This window comes from Sturnus vulgaris, chromosome 6, assembly GCF_052056855.1.
Source record: "Sturnus vulgaris isolate bStuVul1 chromosome 6, bStuVul1.hap1, whole genome shotgun sequence".
Classification (NCBI taxonomy): Eukaryota; Metazoa; Chordata; class Aves; order Passeriformes; family Sturnidae; genus Sturnus; species Sturnus vulgaris.
The window spans coordinates 3,008,783-3,023,231 of NC_142248.1; the positions used below are offsets into that span (position 1 = coordinate 3,008,783).

The 14,449-nt window shown below is 42.5% G+C and overlaps 1 protein-coding gene across 10 annotated transcripts in view; it reads right to left on the minus strand.

The window, feature by feature from the left end:
* Nucleotides 1-1,532: 1,532 nt before the first annotated feature.
* TSPAN4 (tetraspanin 4) overlaps nt 1,533-14,449 on the minus strand; it is a 416,360-nt gene continuing 403,443 nt past the window's right edge. For all 10 annotated transcript variants that reach the window (XM_088166703.1, XM_088166706.1, XM_088166705.1 and 7 more), the window contains 3 exons: nt 7,358-7,489; nt 5,325-5,408; nt 1,533-2,535 (listed from right to left, as the gene is read on the minus strand). In XM_088166703.1, coding sequence (XP_088022829.1) covers nt 2,467-2,535; nt 5,325-5,408; nt 7,358-7,489 — 285 coding nt within the window. In that variant the 3' untranslated portion in view covers nt 1,533-2,466. The remainder of the gene's footprint in view (nt 2,536-5,324; nt 5,409-7,357; nt 7,490-14,449) is intronic.

Sequence of the window (14,449 nt, forward strand, 5' to 3'; positions counted from 1 at the left end):
GAGTTGTCAGCAGAAGCACCCCTGTGTACAGACTATAAACCAAGGCAAGAACTCAAGGTACAGCTAACCTGGAATTGTGTCTGTGCAGATTAAGAAAAGAACGGAGTGGAGGGAGGGAAGGAACAAACTCACACCACCTTTTGCAGAGCAGGACAGTCTGCAGGTCAGCCTGGGCTCAAGAAGCAGAGAGCATGGAGACTCTGGTGACTGCAACACCATGAGTGGGCTTGGAGGACAGGGCCCCTGTGTGTGGGCTACTTGCTCAGCTTGGGTTTGTCTGGACTTGTTTGCATGACAGGAACATCCTTTAGTGGTGGGGAGGTTGCTGTGATAGTGATTGGGAAGCCACATAAAATGCACACAAGTAATACATTGCTTTTACCTTAGCCTGCACAGCTACATGCCCCACAGGGGTAAAATTTTGGAAGATAATTGCTCTTTTAAACACCAGACTGTCCTAAGCAATTTCCCAGAAAATACGGAGTAGCTCATGCCTGAGAGTGAGATGTCTGCAGGAAATCAGCAAAGAGACAAAAAAACCCCCAAATCTAACAAGTGAGAGTCAATCTGTCAAACAATGCAGGTCCAGAAAAGAGTCTGTTATGGGTGTAAAGGAGATTGTTCAATAGGCTGTGGGCTGGCAAGTCCAGCTTTGTGCTGGAAATTGCCTTTAAATCAAAGCATGCAAAATGTCACTGAGCTGAGACCTGCTGTTGTAAGCAGGGTAACTTTCTCTATGAGCTTGATTCATGCTGCCAGCCTGCAGGAATGGCTGCACTCAGCTTCCTGGGATAACACAGCTCCATGGCCAGCTCTCTGCTCTAAGTGACAGCGGCTGAGAGCTCCTCAAGTGCTGGCTGAAGGGAGCAGCATCTGCATGGCTCTGTTTGCCTGTTCCCTGCTTTGTCCTTTCCCTGGCACACATGCACTACCTGGAGCTGTTTGCTGGCAGGGAATTAGTTGTTTGAACAATAGGACACATCTGATTTTTAACCTCATCACCAGAAGATGTGCATAGGAGGGTACTACATCAATTACTTCAGTTATTAATGAGTGGCTGTTCCCTGGTTAAAGAAAGTTATGGTTTTGATTTCTATATATCTCTGTGAATCCATGATATTCCAGAAAGTGTGGATTATATTCTAGCCAGCAGCTAGGTAAAGGAAAATGCATCTGAAAAAGAGCACTGAGAAGTGACTCCAGTTCTTACAGAGACTGTCAGACAAGACAGTGTCTTGGCTGTTGTCAGCGTGCATCTGGGAGGAAAAAAAAACCCCTAAGCATAAAAGCATCTGAAGTCTTCATAACTCTCAGAAAAATGAGCAATGTGTGGAAGATTTTTCCTCAGCAAGGCAAACTCTATCATACCTGCAGATGATATTATCCCAAAGTAAATTAATGAAATGGCGACATTCAGGGAAGGAACAGCTGACAGCTTTGTACACATCTTCAAGCGTGGAAATGAGTGATATTTTTTGGCAGACTTACTTGAAGCAGAGATGATAAAAAAATAAAACCATAGTAGACTGACAGAGAGAGCCCACTCACAAGTTGTTTACTGAAATGAAGATACAGCTGAAAGTAATTACTTGTTTCTCAGAGGTATAAGTGATAGTGCCTTGTACAAGAAATAAAACTTGTTTTTTTCAGTTGGAATGTAAAATAGGATAGAAAGGTTTCCTCTTTCTGAGGTTAGATGCTGGGTATTTTCACCTCCTTTCAGAAAAGTATGTGTTTATGAATGTAATATATATAACATACACAGTCAACCATCTATATGCCACTGGCAATGAGGAAGTGAGGCAATGTCCAATATTGTTTTCCATTAACAGCCAGGATCTCGCTGTACAGATTCCAATTAAAAGCCTGACTTTGCGGCGCGTGAGATTAAAAATGCTCCTTTAAAACAATGTATTTCTGAAGATGATCCTCTCCTGGCTACAAAATCATCTTGAGATACTTGGAGGCAGGGCTGCTTGATCTTGACATTTTAGCTGTGTGCAAACTGTAGTAAAATTACAATTGCATTCAGTGCTAGCTACTCTGTGCCTTCTTGCTGAAGAACGTTTATTCTCTACGTCCTCGCTTCCACACTGGGAAATGTGGGAAGGCAGCCTGGCAGCTTTTGCAGAGGTTGCCTCAGTGCCATCTTTTTCTAAATGGATTTGCAGTCAGCCCCTCGTAAGCAGCCTCTCTTGCCTTGCCACAGGCCAGGGAAAAGGAACCATTGCTTTTCTGGTTTTCCTCTGCTTAAAGACAAGGCTGCTTCTTACCTGTGCCAGTTCAAGTACTGACTTTTTCTTTTCTTCCTCCTTCAGTAAAGTGGGGTGATTCACAAAATCTTCAGAAAGATTGCATTATACACAGTTTATAGTACAAAGGGGGGGAAAAAGGTCAGATGAATGAGCATGAAGGAGATTTCTCCTGTGTCCTTTGGAGGAGAAGCAGAAAGATTGGGAATGGTATCTATGCACAGTAGGTGTCTGCCTTGACTACCTGACAATACATGGTCATTGCAAAGGTGAGTCCGAGAATCTAAGAGAAAAGAAACAACAAACAATTGTTTTTCAGTGAGTAAAAAATCCCTATTTATTGAAACAACAAGAAAAAAAGAGAAGAGCATGACATTAGTTTTTTCCCCCACAGGAGGACATGTCACATACTGCTTTTCCTGCCTGTTCATGTCCTTGCTCTGTTCCTAGAGTCTGTCTGCCTTTTGTCTTTACCTGTATTGCTGTCTTACAGAATGAACAGTGAGAGCAGGGGAGTGTTGATTTTTCCATCAAGAGCAGCCACCAGATACTGAGAAGAGGAATACTGAAAAAAATTTGGATGCCTTTTGCTTGAAAATACTCTATAGTAGCAATCCCCAGCTGTGTAGGTATTCTTTAGGTATCCCTGTAACTGTTTTGAAAGACATTGGGTTAATGCCTGGCCCTAAGGATGCTGTGGTTTACTTTACTTTACTTTTCCAAGTGAATGTGTGCACAGGTCCCTGTGGGGGAATCACTGGAGACTGAACATGCATTAATCATGGCCATCAATGCCTCATCAACAATGCATGTGTTTTTCTACTCAGCCCATTCAGAGAAGCAGCAGGCAGGTGGGGGTTCTTCTCCCAGCCAAGCACTGACCTATTGTGCTGCCTCTGGTAGATTATTTCATCAAAAGGGGATGAGGCAGAGAGTCTTATTTTCCTTCCAGCTGAGTACTTATATGAATGTACTAAGTGCTTGTTACCTTTCCTTAGCAACACCACTGTAAGAGTTGTCACTGAAATTAAGGTCTGCCAGGTAGAAAACGTTAGGGTATGAATTCTATTTTAAGCACTTAATTTGACCACTTCAAATTTAGTCTTTACATGAGTAATGGCTCCTGTTAATGAGTACTTTGAAAGAATATATGAATACACACACACACACACAATTATATTTATGAAGAAAAAAGTGGTTATAAAGTTGTTAATCTTTCACAGTTGTTAATCTTAATAATTCACTCTTCCACAGTGAAATCAGATTCTTAGGTTTTGGTGTACTGTTTATAGCAAGCACTGGCCTTTTGGAAATATCCCTGAACTCTGCCTTCTGCTTCCTGGCAAAGGAACACCTTTGGGGACAACTATGTAACACAAAGCAGTGGTGGCTGAACTTGGTTTATAATTTGAAGCATGCACAACTGAGGAAGAGTCTTCTGTTGTCCTTCAAATTATGTCACTGTATGATTCTGTAAGATACTTAACATGAAAAACTGTCACATGCTATGGGCAAGAACAAAACTGAAACAGCAGCAAGAGAGGGAGCCCAGCTCATTTTAGGTGACAATGCACAGAAACTTTTGTCATCAGGTAGATTCAATCACACCAGGCAGCTAGAAGGCAGACTAAAAATCTGTTGTGTTCTGAGGTGTTTTCCCTGCACTGCACAGCATTTATTAGGAATATGAATTTGCATTTTTAAATGGTCTGAAGTGTTTCCTTCCATGCCAACTGGCAATGTCTTTCTGTCAGAAAGAATAGTATTGTGTTAGAACTTTATTATGTTTAGGGTATTTATGAGAAGGACTCTGACCATGGGCTGCTGGGGGTCCTTTAAAGACACCCTAAATGCTGAATGGATGCTCAAAAGCTGGTTTGTTTTTTTTAATTATGGTAATATATTAACAACAGTCATAAACTGTCTGTCTGCCATATGATCTTGTGCTTTTTTCTCTAAGCATATTTGCTTACTACACTGGAACAAACCCCAAAACTCTCCTGAATTTGGGCCTGTGAGGCGTCAGGCATTTGCATTAATAAGTTGCAGCCAATACATGACATATGAGAGAGTAAGATATGTGCCATTCTGCCTAATCTGTCATTACTGGGACTGTGAGTAGAATACTGATCCCAGGCTGTCTCTTGCTGCTGCTAGTGGCATACCAGGCAAAATTAAAAAAAAACCCAACAACCAACCCCAACCAAACAACCGTGGCTTAATCTGCAGTTACAAGGTGTTAATTAGCTTAGCAATGCCATCCTTTGTGCTTGCATGTGGAGTGTGAGAGAGGGGGAGCTGGAAAATAAAGCTAGACCTTCACTGAATTTAGAAAAGGGACTTTGAACCAGCCTGAGCTCCAGCACAACTTTCACCTGTGCATGCTCAGGCTGTGCCCCTGGTGCTTAGACTGGCACAACCACAGCAGGCAGGGTTAAAGGCACAGGCAAGTAAGAGACAAAGTGGTGGCCAACAGATTCTTCTCTGACCAAAGTCACAGTGGAAAGAACTGCAACTCAAAAATCTGAGGCAGGTCTATGCCAGTTGTACTCGCTGAGTTTCCCTGCCATTAATAGCAAGGGAGCATAGGTTTATTGGCAGGGTTGACTAACTGAGCACCACATCCTGATTTGTAATTTACCCTGGGCCTGATAGATGAGGTTGAAGACTTAAGCTACCCCTAGACTATGTTGAAGTTGAATATTTAGCCTAAGTCCTCTCAGGAGAATAACTGGACAAATACAAGCACCCTAAAGCCAGTTCATCCTACCCTGACTAGGTGTCTGGAGTCTAGTCTCCCCTCACACATCCAGTTTCAGTCTTAGATAAACCACTTGATAAAGTGCCAGCTCTTTGCAGTGCATCATAAAACACTGTGCAGTATTCCTAGTTCTGTGCCTTGTATGCAGTATTTTAACTAAAGTTATACATAAAGTACTTAAATCTTGCAGAATTTTCCTCTACCATCATGCAAAATCATTAAAACCTGCTTGGGCAGAGTATATATCTGAATCTATGGTTACTTGGTTATTTACAATTAGTTAGGATTTGAAAATTGATATTAAACTGTACCTGCACCATAGCTGTGCACAATCCAAAGATTCCCACTGCCAGTAAGTTTTCCTGGAGCCATATTTTCACAGTTTCATAGCAAGGCTAAAAAAAAAAAAAACAAACCAAGAATATCATATTAGCCATAAATACAGCTCTACTCTCCTGGGAATATACAGCCAGAGACAAAAATGGATGTGACCCAGCTGCTAGGTAGCCTGGATTATCATTTCAGTGCTGGAGCAACTACAATGTATTTTTGGGTTGAATCTTCAACATGGAGTTCTAATCCCAGTGACACAAAAGAGTGCACCTCCAAAATGCTGCATGAGCAATGCTCCATATAAATTCAGCCAGTAACTAAAAATACTGTGCTGGTTTAGGCTGGGGTAGAGTTAATTCTCTTCACAGTGGTGGGTATGGGGCTGTGTTTTGGATTTGTCCTGAACACAAGGTTGATAATCTGAAGATATTTCTGTTTTCATTGAGCAAGAGTTACACAGAGCATGGATTTTGGATTCCCTATTGAACTGTCTCTATCTCAACCAATTCTTTTCTCACTTTAATTTTCCACTTCTCCCCTTGATCCCACTGGTGGCAAAGTGTGCAGGCAGCTGTGTTGGGCTTAGTAGCCAGCTGGGGTTCAACTACAACAAACAAACAAACAAACAAACACTGGCTTTGGGTCCTCTTTGCCCTCTAAAACCCAACCAGAAGCAGTTAGAACCTTACAATGAGGCTTTCATTTTCTCCACGTTTCAGGGAAATAGACACTTCTTATAATGCATACAGACACATGAAACCCAACAGTCCCAGTGCAAGTGGCTCAGTAGCTGCTCCTGCTGCACATGGGCCCATTTCATACCATTTCCCACCATTTCAAACCACACTATGGGCACTCCTCCATTATTTTCTTCCTGCTTTAAATCCTGCATTAGCTGTAGCCCTGTTTTACTGGTCCAGTTTCTTTAAATAATAATGTCTGTAAGACAACCTTGTGCAAAAGCAGTGCCCTCTGTCTTGTAAATGTTCACGGCCAAGAATTGTTCAGCCTTCAGTTAGGGGCTTAACATATGTATAAAAGAAGAACCATTAATGCCCATCAGGAGCTAAAGGGTTAACCTGCACTGATTTTTTTCTTGCTACTCTCAATAAAATAGAAGAACTTTTCAGTCCTTAAATTAAAAAAAATTACCTGGAGCTACTCTAGAAGGATAAGGAAGCTGTGTTTGATGCGAGTACCAATCCATGCATATGAAATCTTACTAGAAAGTGGCCAAGAGAGGTTTTATTCATTGTCTTCACAAACCATTAGAACCAGCAAAACTTAAGTTATAATTCCACTTTATCACGTGGCCTTACTCCACACCCCTCCTGTGTAATTGCACTACCTATAATTAGCACAAAGAATTGCTGAGCTAATTTCAGAGACATATTTAGGCTCTGGCTACCTGTTCCAGAAAGATCTTGCTGAGGCCACTGTAGGGAAATTATCCCATGGAGTTTTGAATTTGATTACAGGCAAGTGCAGAAACTCAATGAAAAAAAAAAAGCTGCTGTCAGCTCAGCAGAATGGCTCCCACTCTTCTGTGCAGTGGAAGCCCCTGAATGAGAGTTCCTGGTGGGAGGAGAGTGCTCAAGGCTCTCACAGTCTCACAACTGCCTGGGTTGTGATAAGCTATGGCTGCTGCTCCAGGGCCTGTGTGTGCATCAACCATTTCCTTTATTGCTACCTGACCCCAGTAGGTGGGACACTAAAAAGGACATTCCTGCCATTTCCTGGCTAGATGTCACTAGTGTGGGCTGCAGATCAGAGCTGCAGTGTGAAACCACAGCTTAGAGCCTGCTGAAAGGAAACCAGCTCATAAAAATAACTTAATAGGGGGTTTCATTGGAGGTCAAAGGGCAAAACTCAACAGGACCCTTCTGAAAGCACCTGATGAAAGGTAAATTAGGATAGATGGATGAGGTGCACAGCTTATCATCTGTGCAGCCTTCCTGCCCTCCACCCGGGCTGCAAGGCAGCTGCTGCTGTGTGCTGCACAGCTACTCACCGCTTTCCACCAGGTCCCTGGGGAATGCAGCCCACAGTTCTCACTGAATTCTAAGCAGCAGGAGTCTGGCACCCGGGTTGTGTTGTACACTTCGAACCAGTCCGTGTAGTTGGAGACTCCACAGCATCTGAACTGGAAAAAGATGAACCGAGGTGATACTGTAAGCATGATCCATCACTGACTTCTGCCTGTTCTGACTTTGCCTCCTGCAGCCTGACACTCAGTGCATTTTGATTACAGCAGCAGAGGCTTGAAGTTTTAAAGAAATGCAGTACTTCCTCAGCTTTACCCAAACAGAGCCTTTTCTCCACTCTTTTGTATTATGTTTAAATATGGCTTTGTATGCAGCTAATGTTGATGCAAGAAGCAAAGGCCCCTATTTGCAGTGGGAAGACACTGCAGGAACTGAAACTGGACAACCTCAGACAAGTACTGAAATTGAGTTATTGAGGACCAGAATTGTAACAGTTGTTCGCAGCTTGTCAGGAAAAAAGATAAAGGTACAGCACCCAAGGGATGAAGATACTGGGATCTCTACAGCACACTGGGATTGTGACTGAAGTAAACAAGGTGAATTTCTCACTAAGCTGTTAATTACTCATCACCTTTGAAAGTCTTTGCCAGTCAGCAAAAGATATATTTTCTCCTCTTCTCTCTGTGGTGCAGCTCTTTAATGTCATCATCTGATGCTGCTCTAATAGCTGTACCTTAAGTGTTTGCCTACAACAGCACAGTGAGTGCAGAGATCACAACACTGCTAAATCAGAAGGTCTGTTCAACTTTGGTAGTGGGATGAAAGGTACAGAAAGACACAATGGTACAGGGAATGGCTCTGTGGCCATCTTCCCCTTGGGAACTGGTATATTCCTGTGATAGGAAATAAGCTAGGACTCATTACCATATAGATGTATACACCATCTGTCGCCCCTATGCAAAAATATGAATTCATTGGTATTTAGACACTTCAGCACCAACGAGTAAAACAAGACAACACTGGGCTGCAGAACTGCTCTCTGCTATTCACAGTACCTCACACTTTTTCAGGGCTATGCCAGCCACCTACATAGTCTCAAAATTACTTGCCAAGATCTTATTTTTATAGATGTGATTTTATATAAGCCTGAAGAGTATTTTTCACATCCCTATAGAGACCACTTATTTTGTTTCTGAGAGACTCATAATCAAGCAGACATCTGCATCACCAGGGCCAAAGACCTAATTGAGATCCTGATGTTTGCACTGGCTTGAGGGAGAGTTTTCCTTTGTTATGTAATAGTTGTAGAGTTCAGGCTGCAGTAGAGTTGCAGAGTTCGGGTCTTGCTGCACACACAAAATGTGCCACTCCAAGCCCATAGAGGGCAGAGGTGTCACACGCTGCCTCATGCATCATATGATGCTTCAAGCACTCAGAAAGTATTCCTTGATAGAGACATTTCAGTGCTCACAGCAGAGTTTTTCTTCTGTCAAGGAAAAGTCAGAAAACTTTCCTGGACTAACATCTATCCCTCCAAGTTTCTGCTTTGAATTTTGATTCGGTCTGTGGCAGGACTCAATCCTCCACTTGCAAATGTTTGATTTCTAAGTTTACAGGCTTCATTTTCTACAAAATGACATGAAACTAGAAAAAAAGTTTATGCCTTTCTTTTTTTTCCTCTATGTTCCTGCACAGAAAGCAGGAGGTCCATGTGTAACAGGCCCCAAAAGTGGGTAGGAGCAGGCTGGAATACATGGCATGCATTTGAGGAAGGCTGGTTTATTTGGAAATCTAACAAGAAGAAGGTCTTGCAGGCTGTCATCATTAGAGTCGGGAGGCAGCTCTTTGATAGACAGTGAGAAGTGACAGCTTGTAAACAGCAAGCCTTAAAAATGTGGCTCATCTGCGATGCAGAGTGTGCAGTGGTAAGGGCTGAGACATCTGAGTGATGTTCTGGCCAAACACAAGTGACACAAGCTTGCATGAATCAGAACTGGGCTCCTTCTCTCCATAATAATGCATGGCTGAAGGTGTCAGTCTGACACACTAAGGAGATGAAGATGAAGCACGGGGGTTTGTGGCCAAGTGCTCACTAACAGGTTGAGGACAGCTGCTCCTGTGTGGAGCCTGTGAAGCAGGAGGTGGCTAGGCCATGAGCTACGATTGGGACTCCAAAGAGTAAAAAATTCCTGGAAAACCACGAGGTGAGAACAGAAAGGGATGCAGTTAGAAAGATGAGCTGCAGTTGGACACAAACTGCCTGCCCACACAGATCCTCTGGACACGAGCACTGCAGATACAGCAACAGGAGAATTGGCTAAGAGAAGTTCAAGGGATAAATAAAGGACATTACACAGGATCAGTGGTCTTGGGACTGGAAGAAATCATGTCTGTAACTACAACTGGAAGAAATATCTTTGGAAGACAAAGGAAGGATGAGCAATGGGATTAAGCAGTGGGTGATCCATAGCCCTGCTCAAGAGGAGGTGATGAATACAGCAGAGTTCTGACACCACAGACACCTAAGAATGCAGAATTAAGTGAGGGAACACTGCTCAGTGAAGGCCAAGTCCCTGACTGGCATCTCCAGGGAGCAGGGGCACTGATCCATGGTGAAAGATGCAGGGATGAGGAAAGGAGCAGCAATGGGATTGAATGGGTCACCAGCTCAGATTCAGCAAAGGGCTCCACTAGAAGCCAGAATGGCAGATAAGCTGAGAACTCAATAAACTCAGAGGCTTCACTATGGATGTCCAAGCAGAAAAGAGAGAGTGCAGGAGTGATTTTGGATCGTGTGACAAGCAACTGATCTATCCCAGGTTGATGCAGCTGAGCAGTAAGCAGCCAAATTATTGAGGGAGATGAGGGCCATTAGAGGAAAGGGGAATATGGAGGACGTTTATGAGAGTCCTCTTAGATTTGAGAGCAATGTTCTCTTGAAAATTGGCAGGGTTTCTAAGCAGGGATAGTTGGAGACAGGCCCACACTTGGAAGATGGAGAAAGCTCAGGGCACATGAAGGGGGATGTCTGTCACCAGCAGCTTGTTGTAGCCAGTTCTGTGGCAAAAGTTGATGTTCTGCCAATGCCAGGCATGAAAGCACTGAAGACTTGATTCTTGCTACAACCATGTTCATTTTTTGGCCACATTTATACTCCTCTCTTGTTCCCTTCACAAGTTAAGTGACAAAATTACACAAGGTTGCCTCATTGCTCTGTTCTGTTCCTACTTTCAACATTTGCATTTCTTAGAAACAATTACAAAGTAACAGCACTTATTTTGGGGTACCCAGACTAAAACACTTTAAAAGGCAGCAATCTATTAAAAAAGTTTATATCTCAGTGCAACAGTGCAACTCCTGATAAGGAACTGGACACTTGAACATATTTTACAGGTAATCCCAATACTGAAGGCTAAGTAGGCCTTATCTTCTCTGCCAAATTCCTGCACACTCAGTTTGTGAAAATAAAGAGATATTCAATCCTTGGTGCAGTTTTTTAGCAATGTCTTGTTTTCTGGTTTTGTGAATGGGGCAAAGAACTAGAGACAGGGTAGGGGGCCTTCTAGACACCTTTTTCCTCCATCACTGTAAAAAGTGGTGAATAATATAGTTTTGTTCTAAAAAATCATGTTTAATGGGTGGTTTGGATTAATTCAGCAGTAATTCCAAAGTGTGGCTTGATCTTATGGAATCAATGACTGGGAAGAGGGAGATGGGTCAAATTTCTTCTCAGTTGCAGTGGTATAAATAAACATGAAAAGGCAATACACAGCAGCAAAAGTGAGCTGAATTTGCTCACTTTAGTGAAGCTAATAGGTTTTCTGCATGCCTCTCAAATTACTGCCTGGTTAGTTAAAAGCAGAAGTGCTCAAATATTGATCACAAAGATGCTGGGGATGAAGCAACATTTTAAAAATTAATGCCTGTTTCTCATTTCCTAATGATCTCCACCTGTGATTTTAACCAGTCCTGGTGGGTAAGAAGTTTAATGCTGTTCAGAGCAACTTACCTCCTGAACTATCAGAATTTTAGTCATGTTTGAAAATCACTTTGTAAGCTTTTGTAGTCTTCGGTCACGACACACAGAATTCATCTGCTTGTGTTTCTGATCCTTTTAAGGTTTGAAATGCTATTGAGAAAGGCTGAGAGTTTGGTTAGCTGAAGGTATTAAAAAGAAATCAATAGAATGTTCTGATTTGAAACAGCTCCCTGACCCAGAGGCTTACCAGGACTGCAAAATGAGTCCACTGCCTTTCCTCTCACACACTTTGCAGGTTTGCAGCTTAACCCAACTCCTCTATTAGTAACTTGAAGAGCTCAGGCATCAGCCAAAACTGCAACTCCCTCTGAAAACACAGGCCCTGTTCTTTCCTTGTTTCCAGTTTCTTGGAAATTGTAGGCTTCTGTTAAAAAAAGGAAAACCATTTCTCAAGGCACAAAGCCTTTGGAAAAGAAAACTTTCCTCAAAAGCTGCTCAGGCCTTTCACACTTGGACAATCACCACTCACAATCACCACTCACTGTATGCACTGGGCATCCACATCCCAGTCAAAACTCCCCTCTGATTTGTGACTGGCCAGTCCCACAGAAGTCAAAGGCCATCTAAATGTGGTTCCTTGGAAAAACTTTTTCCTCTATTTTTCAGCTGAAGCTGCCATACACAGTAGTACCTAATGAATGCAGGATGGGGATTGTCTCTACCTAAGTAAATCTTGGAAGAAATTAAGAATTATGCCAGAGTGCCTGAGTTACTGCTTTAACCACTGCTCAGGCTCTGAAAAATACTTTTACAAAGAAAGGAGTGCAAATTCAGAGAGCACAAGGGCTCATTACGATTTCTGTTACTGTCTTGGTTTTTTACATGGCACTTTTTTTTTTTTTTGGTGAGGCTGCTGTTTTCCATCCACACACAGACACAGCCCATGGCTTAACCAGTGACTGATGTCTCCCATGAGGAAGAACACTGACCTGTATGGCAACGTGGTTGCTCTTCTGTAGGTTTTGTTGAGAGCCTTAGGAGACAGGATGCAAACAGCAAGCCTGGGCTGAGACCTCCCTTGCAGAAAATTCCCTCGTTTCTCCCTAGTCCTCCAATCAGTGATTATACTCTACTGATTAGGGATGTAAAAGATAATGATTATTACACAAAAACCCCCCCAAGTTGGCATTTAGACAGCTCTATTCAACTGCAAAGTGTTTTACATAATTAACCATGATGGGATTGTCTTTGCTGCACCTCTGCAATAGTCAATTCCCACACAGTTTTCAAAGATACATGTGAGAACCAATTATGCAGAGTGGCAGAAATGGATCTGTGGGAGCTCTTTGCTGTTCTCCTCAGTGCCCAGCATGGGGAGCACAGTGACTCTGACACTGTGGTACTGCCAAGCTGGCCGTGGTCACTGCACAGTGGCCATGTGAGGGTGATGTCCCCTGGCTGCACACAGCACATGGGATGGCATTTTCCTGCCATCTGTTGAGCTCCTTGGAGTTAGCTAACATGAGTTTCATCTGAAACTTGTAAGGCACTCTTTAAACCACACTGGGTTTCAAGACCAAAGGACTGAGCAGGACAGATGACTGTGACCTGCAGCACTACAGAAACCACAGACTATTGAGTCCTGCCTCAAACCCAAGCTGCTCACTGACCATGACCATTTCCTTTAAGCAAAAAGCCAGGTCTTATTCTCTAGAGAAAAAGAATCTACTGTGCTGCTGTACAATAGCATCCTACCACCAGATATGTCAAACTTCAGTTTTTAGCTCCTGGATCGATTAGAGAACCCTTTTCTTTCATAAACTTTTTCCTTCCTGCTCTTTTTTTTAAGGACTGCAGTAACATCACTACTTCATCTTTACCTGTTTATGTATTTAAAATTTCTCACCATAATGTCACTTTCCAAAGTTCTTATTATTCTTCGACATCTTTGCTGAATCCAATCAACTCATGAAGATTGTGAAAAAATATGACTATGTGAACTAGACAGTACATGTATTGTTAAACCTATTTTACACAAAGGGGAGCAGAAGTATGGTGTTTATATCCCATGAGTCCTCCAAAAACTGCTTTCCCCCTTACCTTTACTGTATGCTTTTAAGAGTTCTTGGGGTGTCACTGAAAGCAGATTAATACTTACTGCAAACATTTTAATATTAGTAGTTTTTACTACATTTTTACTGCACATAATTAAATTACTGTAAAAGAGTAAACTTTCTAATATTGTTGGATACAAGCAACGATATTAAAAATTGTATCTATATTTCACATGGCTTACTCTTGGGCTAGCACCACAAAATGCATTTCTCTTGTCAGTAATTGATGCCTTCTCATATTGGAAAAAGGAAAAAGTATTGGAAGAGGAAATTATTAACAATATTGCAAGATGCTGATGCCTTTTAAAGGTAACTGAAAGAACTTTTCACATGAAGTTGTTGGGATCCAGGACTGGAATTGGCTTGTCTGCTGGACCTGAGCTGTTTGTCTTTCACACACAGAAGTGTTGTAGGCAGCTGCACTCAACACAGACAGGTCCTGCAGACCCAAAGATGCACAAGGACTTTGGCCAATCAGTTCTTTTGTTCTGTTAGTGATCTCAAATGTTTAATTTCTCAGATCATTTCTTAGTAGCCTGTTGCTCCTGTTACTTTGTATTGTCCATAAGAAGAGACTTTGGGAGCACTGGGATCTTTGATCCATTTAAGACATCAGGCAAGACTAAACCTCTCCTGGCTGCACTACACTTGCACCTCTGGAGGAGAAGCTGAGAAAGCTATGTAAGATTTTTTGAGTGAAGCAAAGGCAGTGCAAGTGCTTCTGCCTAAAGCAGAAGAAAAGCTGGAGCACTTTTCCATTCAAGAAGCAGAGAACATGAGATCAGAAAGATCATCCCCAGGAGAACTGACTGCACTGAATATGAAACAAGAAGTACAGAGAATAAACCTGAACTGCCAGTGATGGTGTTTCCTCAGACAAGGACAGGAGGAGGAAGCCAGCTACAATGCTCACCAGTGCTTAGCAGATGAACACTGGCAGAGGGCTGCCAGAGAACCAGGACAAAGGAACAGCAGTGACAACACAGCAGAAAACATTCCCAGTCCACCTGTTATGGAGGATTATT